Here is a 16,590-nt window from a genome sequence, read left to right as displayed (position 1 = left end):
GTGCTCTCTTAAATGGGACACTTGTGGAACCGAGTCATTGTCCAGTGATTATGGGGAACCCGGTGCCACCTTCATCGGTCTAATTAAAAAAGGCATATGGCAGAGGAACAGGAAAAGATTACCTGGCTACACTTAACTAGAAAATGGTCTATTCTTGCATGGGGCTGGCAAGAGTACCAGGGATTGCAATCTAAAGAGTATAAAAACTATGACTTAAATAATTTTAGAGCAGGATATGTAACAAAATTAGTCCTCTTAAAGTGGAGGAATCAATTATAGCAAAAGTTCATTCAGGTTGTATCAAAACTCAATGAAATAAAAAGAAAAAACACACAAAAACTGAAAATCTGAAATAAACAAGTTTTCTGCCCAGGAACAGGTTTCTGTGTAAATGTCTGAATGCTGAACTGCCATCCCTCACTAACCAAGAAAGATGACGCGGATTCAGCTGAAATAAAATCTGTTTTTATTTTATATGAAAACTATCCTCTTCTGATGAGCCAGTAGTTAATGTTGTTCTCTCGATTATCGATGAAACTCTGCCAGTTCAACACATTGTTCCTTTGGGGCGTGTGTTTTTGTTGAATCCTTTCCACAGTATAGAATACTGAAAGTTTTATTCATTCTTGCGAATCTGTCGTGAGTGTGTATGTACAGCCTCCACAAACTTGGCCACGTGCTCAGGATCCATATCGGGATACATGCCATGCCCCAGATTTGCAATGTAGCGCTGCGTACCAAACTCTTCAATCATCTTCTTCACAGTTTCACTTATTTTGTCCTAAATTTAAATATAAGACACCGTAACTGGTGAGTTCAGAATTCATCCTCAATTGTAATTTAAATGCAGAAGTTTGCTTCTTCCACTGCTTCTTACCTTAGGTGCATAGAGTGCACAGGGATCCATGTTACCTTGAAGGGTTACTTTCTTTCCTATTCTTTCACTGAAGGAGAAGCAACAAGTACAACCATTAGCAAACTTTCATCCATTTCTGCTTCAGTCAACATATTTGGTGGTAGAGAAAATAATTTCAAAGGCAGGCAGCATTCAGAATGATTTGCTCAGTTAAAGTGCTATCTATAAAGCTCAGTGATTTGAAGAGATGTTTCCTTCAGGGTAAATGGGATTCAGTGAGGTGAAGGTTTGATTTTGGACTCCTGCTCTCAACAGGTAAAGAACTCTTAGGCTCTCAGCAACTCAAAGACACAATAGAAAATATGTTTTTATAATAGGCTTCTAAAACCACTTCATAAAATAATTCATCATAAAAACAAAGCAATGAAAACTGCCTCTTTTTTGAATCAACTCCTCAAATGTGGAAATGCAAATTGAGTTTTAATTTGTCTGCCCTTTGAATTATCAATTAGCCACTTGGAGGTCGCTCGGATCTCAGCTGCAGTTACAGACGAAATACAACATTTGGTAAGTACTTACTTACATGCAGACATAGCTCTGAAAAACACAATTACTTTTACATCCTGCATTTCATTACAGAAAATTAAGGCCTGGATTTTCCTCTACCATCTCATCCCAAATCGAGCAGGACAGTGGCAGAAACAATGATGAAAATCTCTGCCTCCTTGCCTCAACCTTAATTTTCCTCCCTTCAACCCGACCAGCTGCCTCTTCCCTGCCTGCTGTATGCAAATGACTGCGGGAAGGTGGGGGTCAGGTTTCATAGAAGTTACAACATGGAAACAGGCCCTTCGGCCCAACATGTCCATGTCGCCCAGTTTATACCACTAAGCTAGTCCCAATTGCCTGCACTTGGCCCATATCCCTCTATACCCATCTTACCCATGTAACTGTCCAAATGCTTTTTAAAAGACAAAATTGTACCCGCCTCTACTACTGCCTCTGGCAGCTCGTTCCAGACACTCACCACCCTTTGAGTGAAAAAATTGCCCCTCTGGACCCTTTTGTATCTCTCCCCTCTCACCTTAAATCTATGCCCCCTCGTTATAGACTCCCCTACCTTTGGGAAAAGATTTTGACTATCTACCTTATCTATGCCCCTCATTATTTTATAGACTTCTATAAGATCACCCCTCAACCTCCTACTCTCCAGGGAAAAAAGTCTCAGTCTATCCAACCTCTCCCTATAAGTCAAACCATCAAGTCCCGGTAGCATCCCAGTAAATCTTTTCTGCACTCTTTCTAGTTTAATAATATCCTTTCTATAACAGGGTGACCAGAACTGTACACAGTATTCCAAGTGTGGCCTTACTAATGTCTTGTACAGCTTCAACAAGACATCCCAACTCCTGTATTCAATGTTCTGACCAATGAAACCAAGCATGCTGAATGCCTTCTTCACCACCCTATCCACCTGTGACTCCACTTTCAAGGAGCTATGAACCTGTACTCCTAGATCTCTTTGTTCTATAACTCTCCCCAACGCCCTACCATTAACGGAATAGGTCCTGGCCCGATTCGATCTACCAAAATGCATCACCTCACATTTATCTAAATTAAACTCCATCTGCCATTCATCGGCCCACTGGCCCAATTTATCAAGATCCCGTTGCAATCCTAGATAACCTTCTTCACTGTCCACAATGCCACCAATCTTGGTGTCATCTGCAAACTTACTAACCATGCCTCCTAAATTCTCATCCAAATCATTAATATAAATAACAAATAACAGCGGACCCAGCACCGATCCCTGAGGCACACCGCTGGTCACAGGCCTCCAGTTTGAAAAACAACCCTCTACAACCACCCTCTGTCTTCTGTCGTCAATCCAATTTTGTATCCAATTGGCTACCTCACCTTGGATCCCGTGAGATTTAACCTTATGTAACAACCTACCATGCGGTACCTTGTTAAAGGCTTTGCTGAAGTCCATGTAGACCACGTCTACTGCACAGCCCTCATCTATCTTCTTGGTTACCCCTTCAAAAAACTCAATCAAATTCGTGAGACATGATTTTCCACTCACAAAACCATGCTGACTGTTCCCAATCAGTCCCTGCCTCTCCAAATGCCTGTAGATCCTGTCCCTCAGAATACCCTCTAACAACTTACCCACTACAGATGTCAGGCTCACCGGTCTGTAGTTCCCAGGCTTTTCCCTGCCGCCCTTCTTAAACAAAGGCACAACATTTGCTACCCTCCAATCTTCAGGCACCTCACCTGTAGCTGTCGATGATTCAAATATCTCTGCTAGGGGACCCGCAATTTCCTCCCTAACCTCCCATAACGTCCTGGAATACATTTAATCAGGTCCCGGAGATTTATCTACCTTGATGCGCGTTAAGACTTCCAGCACCTCCCTCTCTGTAATATGTACACTCCTCAAGACATCACTATTTATTTCCCCAAGTTCCCTAACATCCATGCCTTTCTCAACCGTAAATACCGATGTGAACTATTCATTCAGGATCTCACCCATCTCTTGTGGTTCCGCACATAGATGACCTTGTTGATCCTTAAGAGGCCCTACTCTCTCCCGAGTTACTCTTTTGCCCTTTATGTATTTGTAGAAGCTCTTTGGATTCTCCTTTGCCTTATCTGCCAAAGCAATCTCATGTCCCCTTTTTGCCCTCCTGATTTCTCTCAACTCTACTCCGGCAATCTCTATACTCTTCAAGGGATCCACTTGATCCTAGCTGCCTATGCATGTCATATGCCTCCTTCTTCTTTTTGACCAGGGCCTCAATCTCCCGAGCCATCCAAGGTTCCCTATTTCTACCAGCCTTGCCCTTCACTTTATAAGGAATGTGCTTGCCCTGAACCCTGGTTAACACACTTTTGAAAGCCTCCCACTTACCAGACATCCCTTTGCCTGCCAACAGACTCTCCCAATCAACTTCTGAAAGTTCCTGTCTAATACCATCAAAATTGGCCTTTCCCCAATTTAGAATTTTAACTTTTGGGCCAGACCTATCATTCTCCATAGCTATCTTAAAACTAATGGAATTATGATCACTGGTCCCAAAATGATCCCTCACTAACACTTCTGTCACCTGCCCTTCCTTATTGCCCAAGAGGAGGTCAAGTTTTGCCCCCTCTCTAGTCGGGCCATCCACATACTGAATGAGAAATTCCTCCTGAATACACTCAACAAATTTCTCTCCATCCAAGCCCCTAATGCTATGGCTGTCCCAGTCAATGTTGGGAAAGTTAAAGTCCCCTACTATTACCACCCTATTTTTCTTGCAGCTGTCTGTAATCTCCTTACATATTTGCTCCTCAATTTCCCGTTGACTATTTGGGGGTCTGTAGTACAATCCTATCAAAGTGATCTCTCCCTTCTTATTTTTCAGTTCTACCCATATAGACTCAGTGGGCGAACCCTCGGATATATCCCCTCTCACTACTGCCGTGATGTTCTCCCTAATCAAGAACGCAGCTCCCCCTCCTCTCTTACCTCCTGCTCTATCTTTCCTATAGCATCTGTACCCTGGAACATTAAGCTGCCAGTCCTGCCCCTCCCTTAGCCATGTTTCAGTAATAGCTATAACATCCCAGTCCCATGTACCCATCCATGCCTTGCCCATCAGACTTCTTGCATTGAAATAAATGCAGTTTAATCTAGACTTCCCTTGGTCTTTGCCCTGCTTTTTCAGACCATCTGTCCGGTCATGTTTTGTAACCTCTCCCTTACTCCCTTTTGTTTCTGTCACCACTTTACTTCCCACTGACTTCCTGCATCAGTTCCCATCCCCCTGCCACATTAGTTTAAACCCTCCCCAACAGCACTGGCAAACACTCCCCCTAGGACATTGGTTCCAGTCCTGCCCAGATGCAGACCGTCCAATTTGTACTGGTCCCACCTCCCCCAGAACCGGTTCCAATGGCCCAGGAATTTGAATCCCTCCCTCTTGCACCATCTCTCAAGCCACGTATTCATCCTAGCTATCCTGTCATTCTTACTCTGACTAGCCCGTGGCACTGGTAGCAATCCTGAGATTACTAACTTTGAGGTCCTACTTTTTAGTTTAACTCCTAACTCCCTAAATTCAGCTTGTAGGACCTCATCCCGTTTTTTACCTATATCGTTGGTGCCTATATGCACCACGACAACTGGCTGTTCACCCTCCCTCTCCAGAATGTCCTGCAGCCTCTCCGAGACATCCCTGACCCTTGCACCAGGGAGGCAACATACCATCCTGGAGTCTCGGTTGCGTCCGCAGAAACGCCTGTCTATTCCCCTTACAATCGAGTCCCCTATCACTATAGCTCTGCCACTCTTTTTCCTGCCCTCCTGTGCAGCAGAGCCAGCCACGGTGCCATGAACCTAGCCGCTGTCACCTTCCCCTGGTGAGCCATCTCCCCCAACAGTATCCAAAACGGTATACCTGTTTTGGAGGGAGATGACCGCAGGGGACCCCTGCACTGCCTTCCTACTCTTCCTCTGTCTGTTGGTCACCCATTCACTATCACCCTCAGTAATTTTTATCTGTGGTGCGACCAACTCACTGAACGTGCTATCCACGACTTTCTCAGCATCGCGAATGCTCCAAAGTGAGTCCATCCGCAGCTCCAGAGCCGTCAAGCGGTCAAACAGTAGCTGCAGCTGGACACACTTCCCGCAGGTGAAGGAATCGGACACAGGAAGGATCCCTGAATTCCCACATCCCACAAGAGGAACATGACACGGCCCTGGGATCGCCTGCCATGACTTAACCCTTAAGTTAGCTTTACAACAACTACAATGTCAAGAGAAAATGGCCCATTTCCCTCCTGTCCGCCCCTCTTACTGCCACTCTCCGGGACTGTCAGGTGAAGCGTGCGGTAGTCCCAGGGGCAGTCGAGGTGAGGTCGCCGAAGTCTTTTGATGGACCTAGTAGTGATCTCCTCATCCTCCATTTCCGCCTGATCTCTTCCTTACCTGCTATAGGCCTCAATTTCAGCTGAGGCCTTCAATAGAAGATTTGCCACAATTTTGGGGGCTCTTTTGCCCCTTTAAGTGGTATCCCACCTCTGCTGATACTACAGATTCTCCATATATGAGCCTAAACAGTGAGTGCTGGCATGCTATTCGACTGTGGGAGCATCACAACACTCAGCACCACTTCTGCTGACCAGGTGGAGACCAGTTAACTTAGCACAGACAAGATGTCAAGCTTGAGGTCTCCAAGGCCTACATGGGCTCAATAATGTGTGTAATTACTCAATGTGCCTTTGGAAGAGCCTTTAAAATAAAAATGAAACGCCTTCTTTTCCAAATGAAACGGAGGATATATAGGGCTCTGAGGGTAGCTCTGGATATACAACAGTTTCTACTTACCCTTTATACAACAGTTGTATGGCCCCATCTCAAGACGGTCCAGAGGAGGGCCAATAGATTGACACCATTTTTAGGGCACATAGTTATCAGGACATGCTCAAGCAAATTGGAGTTCTCTCGTGAAAAAAGCCCTAACAGCCTGCATGATTTTCTTTGAGGGTCAAAGTGGAATTTCCTAAATAAGCCTAAGGTTTTTTCTTTATTTTTGCATCTTCCAGGAGATTACGTGGCTGGGAGGTAGGTAGATGATCTGAACCTTGTCAGATTGGTCAGGCTGGATGGACCAGTCAGTCATGCCTCTTTTTCGTATGTTCTTTATGTAACTGTCCTGACTGTGGTACTACGATCAGCCTTTCACAACTTCTAGCGGAGTGGCTAATTTGTCAGTAACTCTTCCAAATGACAGTACGGAAACTCAATTTTCCATAGTTAAACTGAGCTGTTATATATTACCAGACTGATTAGACTGCCAATTAAAACAATTATTAAGGCAAAGATCTGATTAAATCCACTTGCAATTTTATGCACCAAATGTCAGTGTAATCAATTGCAGTAGGTGTGATGAACACAGGCTCCATCCTGCATCAGGTTGTCAATTATGCCTGTATTATATCTTTTCATATCAATAAATGCATCAATGGAAGTGGTTTCTGAAGATTTATTGGTATGGTTGCTCAATCGAGAAGCTGAAGACTGAGTCAGATGGCCAAGTGCGCAGTTCATTTTATGATATCTCAAGCGGGGGAGGGGAGGAGAAGAGGTGACATAAGTGGGAGGGAAGGTGGATGCCCCACACTAATTGAGATCCATCAAATCACACAACCAGTACGCAGTATGTGAACCTGCATCAGTGCAGCCAAGCAGATCACAATGCAAAGGAAATTAAATTTTATAGATGCAATAAGGTGGGACACAAAACAATTGCTGGTCCAAGAGGGTCTAGACGCAGAAGAGACTGAGTGCTGCAGTGAGGCTGAGACGGCTGGTAGTGCATGACCCCACATGCAGGGATTTTGGCAATGTATTTATGCCCAATCATGGTGAACTAGTGGCCAACAGAAGGTTTGTATAACAAGGTTAGTCTGGTGGTTGTTTGTACCAGACTGTGGTATACTATCAGTAAATGTCCTGACAGGATTGCCCACATTCATGGTATTGTACTTATGGCCAAAGTGTGGTTAGAGTATCCAACTTTGACGGGTGTAAATTAAAGAGTAAACTTGCATTTATATAGCGTCTTTCCTCAGTACGACCCTTTGCTTTGGATCCATGCCATTTGATATTTTGTTAAGTAATGATTTAAATGATGGGGCTGGAAAAAAAATCCTGTCCTATGCATAATCAGCTTGCGACTGCAGCAGATACAAAGCCTTGGGTAGGGTCAGGGCTTTTAACAAGCTGAACAAGGTCTGAGGACCAGACTGTCCAAAGGCAGAAGACCTACTGTTTTAATTCTAAGGTGTGAAGAGTTATAGCAAGTTACCTGCAGAGTGTTACCTGGTATTTAGATGTCCAAAGGAGCTTAGTGTGTGCTGAGCAGGATTGGAAGAGGTTCAGCAGGCTGACCTCACACAGAGGGAGAGACATTAGAGTCAGGCAGAAAGCAGTGACCATGCAGCAATCAGAGCTCTCAGGATTATTTTATACAAAGAACACATTACTGGTTAATCAGGGCACCCAATGTGGTCAGAAAACAGTTCTACACCACATATGGTCTGCAAGGTGATATAGCCATATATGTCTTGCTTCACAGTAGACCACAGGGGTTGCATAAATGTCACATTAGTTGACATGATGTGTGTCTCAGGAGATTGCTCAACTGCTTCAGCTAAACAGCAGCAGCTGCAAAGACCTTATAAAGCTTTCAGCCACTATTTTCAGGCTTTGTAAGGCCATTTATCCAAAGGACAAACACAGGCAATGCAATGCAGCCAGGCAACACCCATAACTCTTGCACAAGACCAGGACAAATGTAATGTGCAAAAGGTGATACAGGTGCAGGGGAGGCTAACATTTCAGATAGGATTCTACATGTCCTGCAAAGTGATGGAACTAGAGAGAGATGTCAGTGTCATGGGCAGTTCACCCAAACAAGGCACCAGCAACAGTTCTCACTGGTCCTACGTAAATAGCACTGAGTAACTATCTCCCCAGGGGGAGGAGGGTGGGAGTTATGTGATGGACATGGGCTCTGCTGTGCATCATGCTAAATTACTAAATCATGCTAAACCAGAGCTTTTGTCCTGTATTAAAGAAAAGTTTTCTACATTGGATTTGTTTTTACATTTGACCATAAAGGTAAGTGCATTTCTGAAATAACTAGAGTTAAGATGGAAATTTTCCTTCCTGATTAAACTACAAGATGGAGACAGGAGCTCAACTATCTGCGAGAACATAGGCAGGTCCTTTGATCTGCAACTAATATTTGTAAACAATTTTACAACACCAAGTTATAGTCCAGCAATTTTATTTTAAATTCACAAGCTTTCGGAGACTTCCTCCTTCCTCAGGTAAACGTTTACCTGAGGAAGGAGGAAGTCTCCGAAAGCTTGTGAATTTAAAATAAAATTGCTGGACTATAACTTGGTGTTGTAAAATTGTTTACAATTGTCAACCCCAGTCCATCACCGGCATCTCCACATCATGCAGCTAATATAGAAGCTTTGGCTCACATGCTAATCTAATTTTACCTAGTTAAAGCATTAATAGATAAGCGAAGCCTGGATGAGTTGTGAACAGCTACTAGTCAGGTAATTGCACAATTATGTATTTGAACTCGACTGATATTTCTATTCAATGGCCTTTTAGTTATATAATTCCTATTTTCAGTTGATATCTCTTTATTCAGAGGCCTTTTAGGCTGGGTTATAAAGTGCTGATTTTCTTCAATATTGTTAATTCAGTTTTCAGCTGTTTCTGAAATTGGCACGGACTGTGTGTGGTAAGTAAGATTATCACCTCACCCACATACAAACATCACGTCGACAAGTCAACAAAAAACTGTTTCCTCAAAAAATCTTGCAGATGATTGGTCAGCATAAGAAATATGTTCTAGAAGATATTTTAACTCCCTATGGTCTGAATTCAATCTTTGTTTTCTAAATATTTGTACTATTTGCTCTTGCTATAACTTTCTGTTCCTGTGCAATTATCTCAGTCACAAACATATCTACTAGTTTCAGCCTGAATGTAATGGTCCAGCAGTGCAGGATTTACCGCTTTTTCTAAGTAGACAGGAGCACATGGTGGGCATCCCATGTTGACTATTCCAATTTTCTCCTGACCAGCATCCCATCTTCCACCCTCCATAAACTTGAGCTCATCCAAAACTCTGCTGCCCATATCCTAACTCGCACCCGTCACCCCTGTGCTCGCTGACCTACATTTGGCTCCCGATCCACCAACGCTTCGAATTTAAAATTTTTGTTGTTGTGTTCAAATCCCTCCACGGCTTAAACTCTCCCTATCTCTTTAACCTCCTTCAGCCTTACAACACTCCAAGAACTCCGCATTCTTCCTCTTCTGCATCCCCCACTTCCTTCACCCCACCATTGGCGGCCCAAGCTCGGGAATTCCCTCCCTAAACCTCTCCGCCTCTCTCTCTCTCTCTTTCTTTAAGAGCAAAAAAATTAAGAGGAAAACTTGCCTGAACATCCCATTAGAAGTACAAGATGAGAGGTCACTGGTACTGCACCAAAGAGAGCTGTCACTGTGGCTAAACATCTCTTTGAAGAGAAACTTCAAGCAGTTAAACTCTATGTTTGGTGTGCCTGTAGCACAGCCAAAAGCAGCCATTCTGTGATGGGACCCACAAGTCTGTTCCTTCAGCTCCAATCCCACTAAGGTTCAAACTGGAGGAGGCGAAGACAGTCTGGCTGTGTGGCTGCAAACAGACCAAGAACCCTCCTTACTGCGATGGCACTTGCAAAGGGGACTGGATCCAATAGGCTGCTCTCCATACATGCCCTTCTTTGGAATAGTGCTACACCACAAGCTGCTATGAAAGCTACTTCTGCACACTATAAAAAAAAAATCTTTGTTCACCTGATGTGAACTTTTTGTTTGAAAGCAGTTTTAGGGTCTTACAGGAATTTCTGGCTTATGTGAGATTTTTAAAATTTGAGTTAAATTTAACAGCTGTGTTAGTTAGGGGGTTCCCTTGGTGAGGTTTGGGGGGGGGGGGGGGGGGAGGGAGGAAAGAGAAAATAATCCAGACCCAAAGGGTTGAAGTGGTCCTCAGTAAAAATTAACAAGGCGGCAATCACTACAGAAGATTTTCACTGTTAAGTTGAATGAGATGCATTTAAGGGGAAGCTAGATTAGTACGAGGGAGAAAGGAATAGGATATGGTGATAAGGTGAGATGAATTAGGGCGGGAGGAGGATCGTGTGGAGCATAAACACCGGCATGAACCAGTTGGGCCGAATGGCCTGTTTGTGCTCGTTAAAACCTACCTCTTTGACCAAGCTTTTGGTCACCTATCCTAATGATTCCGTCTTTGGCTCGGTGTCAATTTTTGTCTGATTACGCTCCTGTTAAGTGCCTTGGGACGTTTTTCTACATTAAAGGCACTATATAAATGCAAGTTGTTGTTGATTGCGGTGCTTTATACTGTAATTAAAGGATAATCATTAGTCCTCTGACGACATCCATTCACAGTATGCACCAATGTGCAAGTTTCAGTTCATAGGAGGTCTGCTTATGAAAACTGTTACAAATTTGGGGTCTGTATTAGATATTCTCCTCAGGTTCAATGCAAGTCTCTCCCATAAGCAGACCTTGTGTCTCTTATGATTAGAAGATTACTTTTACTGCCCAATATCTAGTCTGATGATAGTGTGACCCGTACCCTCACCACTGAATTCATCCCCCTCCCCTGCCACTGTCTCAGGTTGAATCACACTGTGCAAACCCCTGCATCCTGTTCGACCCCAAGCTAAGCTTCCACCTCATCACAATAACTGCCTACTTCCACAACATCACCCACCTCCATCCCTCAGCACTCCCTCAGTACTGGACTGAAGTGTCAGCCTGGATTATGTGCTCCAGTCTCTGGAATGGAGCTTAAACCAACAACCTTCTGACTTGGAGGCAAGGGTGCTAACCACTGAGCCAAGACTGACAACAATCATAAAGGGCTGTGATTAGGTAAATAGTGACAGATTGCTTCCACTGATCAGTGAGATAGCAAAGAGAAGGCAAAAATTTAAAACAACAAAATTTGGTTAGAAAAAATTTCTTTGCTCAAAGGGTGGTTAGAATGTGGAATTCTCTGCCACAGACTACTTTTGAAGGAGAATCCGTAAGTTAAAAAACAGAATTAGTTGCTTCACAAAAAGGAAAATGGAAGGGTATGGGAGTGAATAGGAAAGTGGGATTAGACTACGTGGCTCATGAGGAGAAGAACACTGGTGCAGACTTGATGGGCTGAATGGCCTGTTTCTGTGCTGTAACATTCTATGGTTCCCGAACATTTCATCAAAACATTCTAATTTTCCAACCCACCCTGCAAAGCTCCAGCTGAACGAAAAGAAAAACAGGAGTACCAGGAATCGCCCATCTTTTTGTTTAGATTAGAATTTAACATTCTAATGACCACCTGACTGATGTACTTGCTCAACGATTAGTGAACAATAACCCAAATTATTTCATGGAAGTATTTTGTTCAGTTTAACTGTCTTACATGTATGCAGGTGTATGTTAGAAAAGCCATGCCACAATCAGAGCGGTTACATGGGACTAATCTCTTTTTACCCATTCCCCCACTCTCGCCCCCGCCCCCACCCCCACCCACCCCGCCACAATTTCACAGTTCAGGGGGTAGGCAGGCAAGCTACCTAATATGGAATTTAAAATGGTTGCTAAATGCAAGCAGTGATTAATTTCTAAGTTGGTTTATTCTTTTAAAGATTAAATTTAATCTTTAAAGTCAAACCTGGAATTAGAAGCTCAGAGCGGCAAGCACAAGCTAGTGATCTCGCACAAGGACAGTGCTACAGGTCTTTCATAGTCTTGAAAGATTCCCTACATTCACGTGTCTCACACAACATAAATTAATTGAAACACACTACAATGACTGCAGGCTCTATGGCAATAATAGCCGTACAGGATGGTTGTTGGACAGGTGAACTGTTCTTTGACAGCCACACCTTCACTGCTCTTGGCAGCAGTTGTGTGTATTTACAAAACTTCTCATTTTGCTTGGTAATGGCTCAGAGACATGTCAAGAGGCCGTTAAGTTACCAAACAGTGACACACATTTATAGTTGTGCCTCAATGACTAATTATACAGCTGGGAACTGTTGATGATCACAATATAAATACGATCTTAAAGGCATGCCAGGAGAGCAGAGAACCACTCAGATTTTTAAAAAAGCAATCTGGGCATGAAGTGAATCAACCACTCTGTGCAGGATGCTCGAACAATACGGATTGAGGTAACTCCCCTTTAAATTCCCACTTCTCCCTACTCAGCAGGAATTTGTTACTCTTTCTGAACAGCAGTATTTTATTATAGCAACCTGATAAATTGCAGAAGGAGGGGCCAAGTACTATAGTTGGAACACTGCCCACTGCAGCTTTGGTTCAAACGCAGCCCATACTGACATAATGAAAATGTCCTCTATCAGTTGTAAAGGTCCAAAGTCAAAGATTTGGGCAGGCTCAACCCAGTTCCTAGTATGCACAAATCCATAACAAAAAAGACAATAATTCAGTATAAACTGGCATTTAGTCAGTTTTTCCACACAGGCCACCCACAAGAATGACTTGTTGGGAAATGGAAGTATGGAATGTTATAGCAGGAGGATGTTCTTCAAAGACTGAGGTTAAGGGGTAAAAGAAAGACAGACTTACATTTATATTGCCCCTTTCATATCCTCAGGACATCCCAGAATGCTTCACAGCCAATGAATTACTATTTGAAGTGCAGTCCAAATAACAGCAGCAACAACTTGCGCCTTTAACATAGAAAAAAATGTCCCAAAGCGCTGTTGTTTTGCAGGAAAACGTGTTAGTCAGTTTGCATGCAACTAGGTCCCACAGGCAGCAATAAGATGAATGACCAGTTAATCTGTTTAAGCACTGTTGCTTTAGGATGAATGTTGGCCAGGACACAGAACAGCTCCACCCCCACTTTGAAATTTTTACTGAAGTTCCTATCTCTGCACCTTTGTCCCCAATTCCACCCCCACTTCCTGGCTACTGGTTCAGCTTGAACCAAAATATGCACAACCCCATGTTCAAATCACACATCACTACTAACTCTTTCTCTACCACTCCGCATCAGCTTCTCCTCTGTGAAACGTCGAGACTTCTACTACTTTAAAGGTGTTAGACAAGTACAATCTGCTGTTCTGTTACTACTGCTAATTGCTGCTATCATGACTGTTGAATTTCCTGTGGAGTGCTGCTTCATGTGTTAAGAAGATGGGTGCTTTACAACTTCAGGAGTCTAGTCAAGGGATACGATCGGGTTAGCTAGCAGGAACTGGAGGGTTTAGCTTTGAAACAGGGGTAGGACAATCCTGCATATATTCTAATGATTACTGCAGTGATTACATTATCTAATTGAGTGTTTCAGATAGCATTATATCCTGCTTGAACTAGCATTTGGCAATTTCATCCCTCTTCCCCAACCAAGATTCAATTAGGAATCTCTCTCCTTGGGTTTTCTTTTAAATAATATATATGGTTTCAATTTTACATTGGGGAGGGGAAAGGTTGGTTAGTTCTTGGTTAGCTTCTGTTTCATGGAGTGGCTGCCTTTGCACTGCCTTTTCAGTACAGTCTTTGCTGCTGATGTTTGTACTAAAGGGTTAATGATTATTGTCAACAATGAAGGATTTAATCAACTAATGATCTGCAGTCTTTTAATGAGCATGTTTTACCTCCCATGTTATTGCTGTCATTGCAGACAGCTGCTACCTGTTCTCAAAGTTCAGGTCCAGAACGGGTTAAATGTTGAATAAATATTTCTCTGTTTACTACACAGATGTCTTATCTCATCTTTGTTGTTTTCTGAACACAAGCCACTTATTTAACAAAGCAGAAAGACTCTATTCTGCAAAAGCCTGTAATTCAAGTTTTTTTTCCCAAAATATATACAAGGCCCATTAGTCAAAGAACCCCTTGATGTTTAGTAGTCTGTATTCTTGATGAGTGGAGTAATTAAAATGTTGACTATGCTTCAACAACAAAGCTATTTCAACAAAGCTACTTTATTCCCCATTTTTGTTTTGTGTAATGCATTATTTTTCTCCCCTACTTTTTCGGTTCCTCTTTACACACTTATTTTCCAGGCCCAGATTTGCATAGGATGTAGGAGGGTGCCCTGCACTCCAGGCCTCTGCCAATGCTAATCTGGAACTGGAGACGTATGAAGGTGGCTCAATAGAAAATCCCCCTCCCTCTTCTCTGATAAACAAATGAGATTGCAAACTCACTAGGTAGAGAAGGTGCTGCAGCATGAAGAGGTTTTGCTAATCAGAATGGGGGGGGGGGGGGGCAGAAGGGAGTTGGAAGCTTCCAAAATTAACTTTAGCCAAAGAGGATTGGTTAGAGGGAGAACTTGAACTTGCAATGGGGTGGGGGATATGGGTGGAGCAATGTAGATGGTGAGGGGTACAAAGAGGATGCCATCTCTGACTACCTCCTCGTATCTCTATTCCATTCCGATCCCACTTCATTCAGTGTCTGCCTCTGGAAAAACTCTTCCCCCAAGTCATTTACAACTGCACTTTCAAACGCCGAGCCTTTCGCCTTCCATTCGTGATACTTCTGCAGCCGCTGATTTGCTCGACCATATCATTGATTACCTTGTCCCCAGCAAAACTATTACTGTCTACCTTCCTGGTCATGCCCACATACGCCCCCATGTTTGATTCCTCAACTCCAAAGGGGCACAGATTTGAGACTATCACGGTGCACAACTGATTTAGCCATCAGTCAACGGATCTGGCTGGGCAACATCAAGCTTATGAAGCTCCATCTACTGGTAGAAGGGTGCAGCTGCAGGCATGACTGGTGATGCCCAAATAAGAAATATGTAACATACAAAGCAAATTTATATTATAGCTTTTTGAAGTTTAGAATTTTTAATTTACATACAGCTTTCATTCTTGCATTTTTTTTTGGGGGGGGGGGGGGACGGAAAGAGTGCAAAAATAGTATTGCTGTGCACAACAGGTTGATTTTTAAATCTATTTGAATGTTTTATGTTAATAGTAGTTTGTCAGGCAAATTATATCATCTTAAATGTTGGTTTAGCGGCTGCTCTGCTTACCGTGCAACTTTAGGCTGAATGGTCCAGTCCAACCCCACCACCTCGTATCCAGACACCGAAATATCTTCCAAGGCATAATGGGCATCCTTTGCAAACACAATCTGGAAAAAAACAATGAGAACGGTTATTTGGAAAATAAGCAAACCTCATGCTCAGACAACTGTGAACATTGGCAACTTCTCTCAACCAATTTTTACAAGAGGTAATCTAGTATAAGCCTCAGTAAGACCCAGTCATGTCGAGCACAACTAGGTTTGCATTTAAAATCACAATATAAAACAGGAATATCCTCTCTCTCACCCCTCTTCCTCCTCATCCCTACCTGTACTGCAGGTGCCATGAATTTTACATGGCTATTTAGTCTCAGATTCAAGACACATCTCTGCATTTACATTGTGTTGCTTACAAATTGGCCCCAATGTAAATGCTGATTGGATTTGCTGGCCCATGAGCTCTTGAGTATTCTATGAAGTGTCATTTGGGACAAGTTACTGCAGTAGACTGGTGGTTACAGTTCCCAGCAGAGTGGTGGTAGGTTTCTGTCCTGAGTTTTACTCGCATCTGTCAGTCAATAAAGGTATTCTAGTTCTCTCCTGGGCCAAATAGTGAAGCATCCTATCATGTTCAGGTTGGGAATGGTGGTGAATCAAATCAGAAAAACTTATCTTGGCATTCATCAGCTGTGTGAATTATAGAATGTTGGCCTTTACCTCAAAGTGGTTGGAATACAAGAATAAGGAAGTAATGCTTCAGTTGTACAAAGCCTTGGTCAGACCCGATCTGGAGTACTACATTCAATTTTAGGCACCGCACCTCAGGAAAGATTTTTTTCGCCTTGGAGGGGGGTATAGCACAGACTCACTAGAATGACACCAGGGTGTAAAATATTAAATTATGAGGACAGGTTGCATAAGTTTGATTTGTATTCCCTCGAGTGTAGAAGGTTGAGCACTGATCTAATTGAGGTCTTTAAAATGACAAAGGGATTCAATAGGGTAGATAAACTATTTCCCCTTGTGGGGGAAATCCAGAACAAAGGATCATAATCTTAAAATTAGAGCTAGGCCATTT

General features: G+C 43.0%; 1 protein-coding gene across 2 annotated transcripts in view; it reads right to left on the bottom strand.

Annotated features, from left to right (window-relative positions):
• Positions 1 to 449: 449 nt before the first annotated feature.
• urod (uroporphyrinogen decarboxylase) overlaps positions 450 to 16,590 on the bottom strand; it is a 57,968-nt gene continuing 41,827 nt past the window's right edge. The window contains exons 8-10 of one of the 2 annotated variants that reach the window (XM_067990096.1): positions 15,520 to 15,620; positions 878 to 944; positions 450 to 781 (exon numbers count right to left, since the gene is read on the bottom strand). In XM_067990096.1, the coding sequence (XP_067846197.1) occupies positions 617 to 781; positions 878 to 944; positions 15,520 to 15,620 (333 nt within the window). In that variant the 3' untranslated portion in view covers positions 450 to 616. Of the gene's footprint in view, positions 782 to 877; positions 945 to 13,091; positions 13,196 to 15,519; positions 15,621 to 16,590 lie in introns of those variants that run through there. The other variant, XR_010963849.1, reaches the window with a different exon arrangement.

This window comes from Heptranchias perlo, chromosome 9, assembly GCF_035084215.1.
Source record: "Heptranchias perlo isolate sHepPer1 chromosome 9, sHepPer1.hap1, whole genome shotgun sequence".
Taxonomy (NCBI): domain Eukaryota; kingdom Metazoa; phylum Chordata; class Chondrichthyes; order Hexanchiformes; family Hexanchidae; genus Heptranchias; species Heptranchias perlo.
This window is presented reverse-complemented; position numbering and strand designations above follow the sequence as displayed.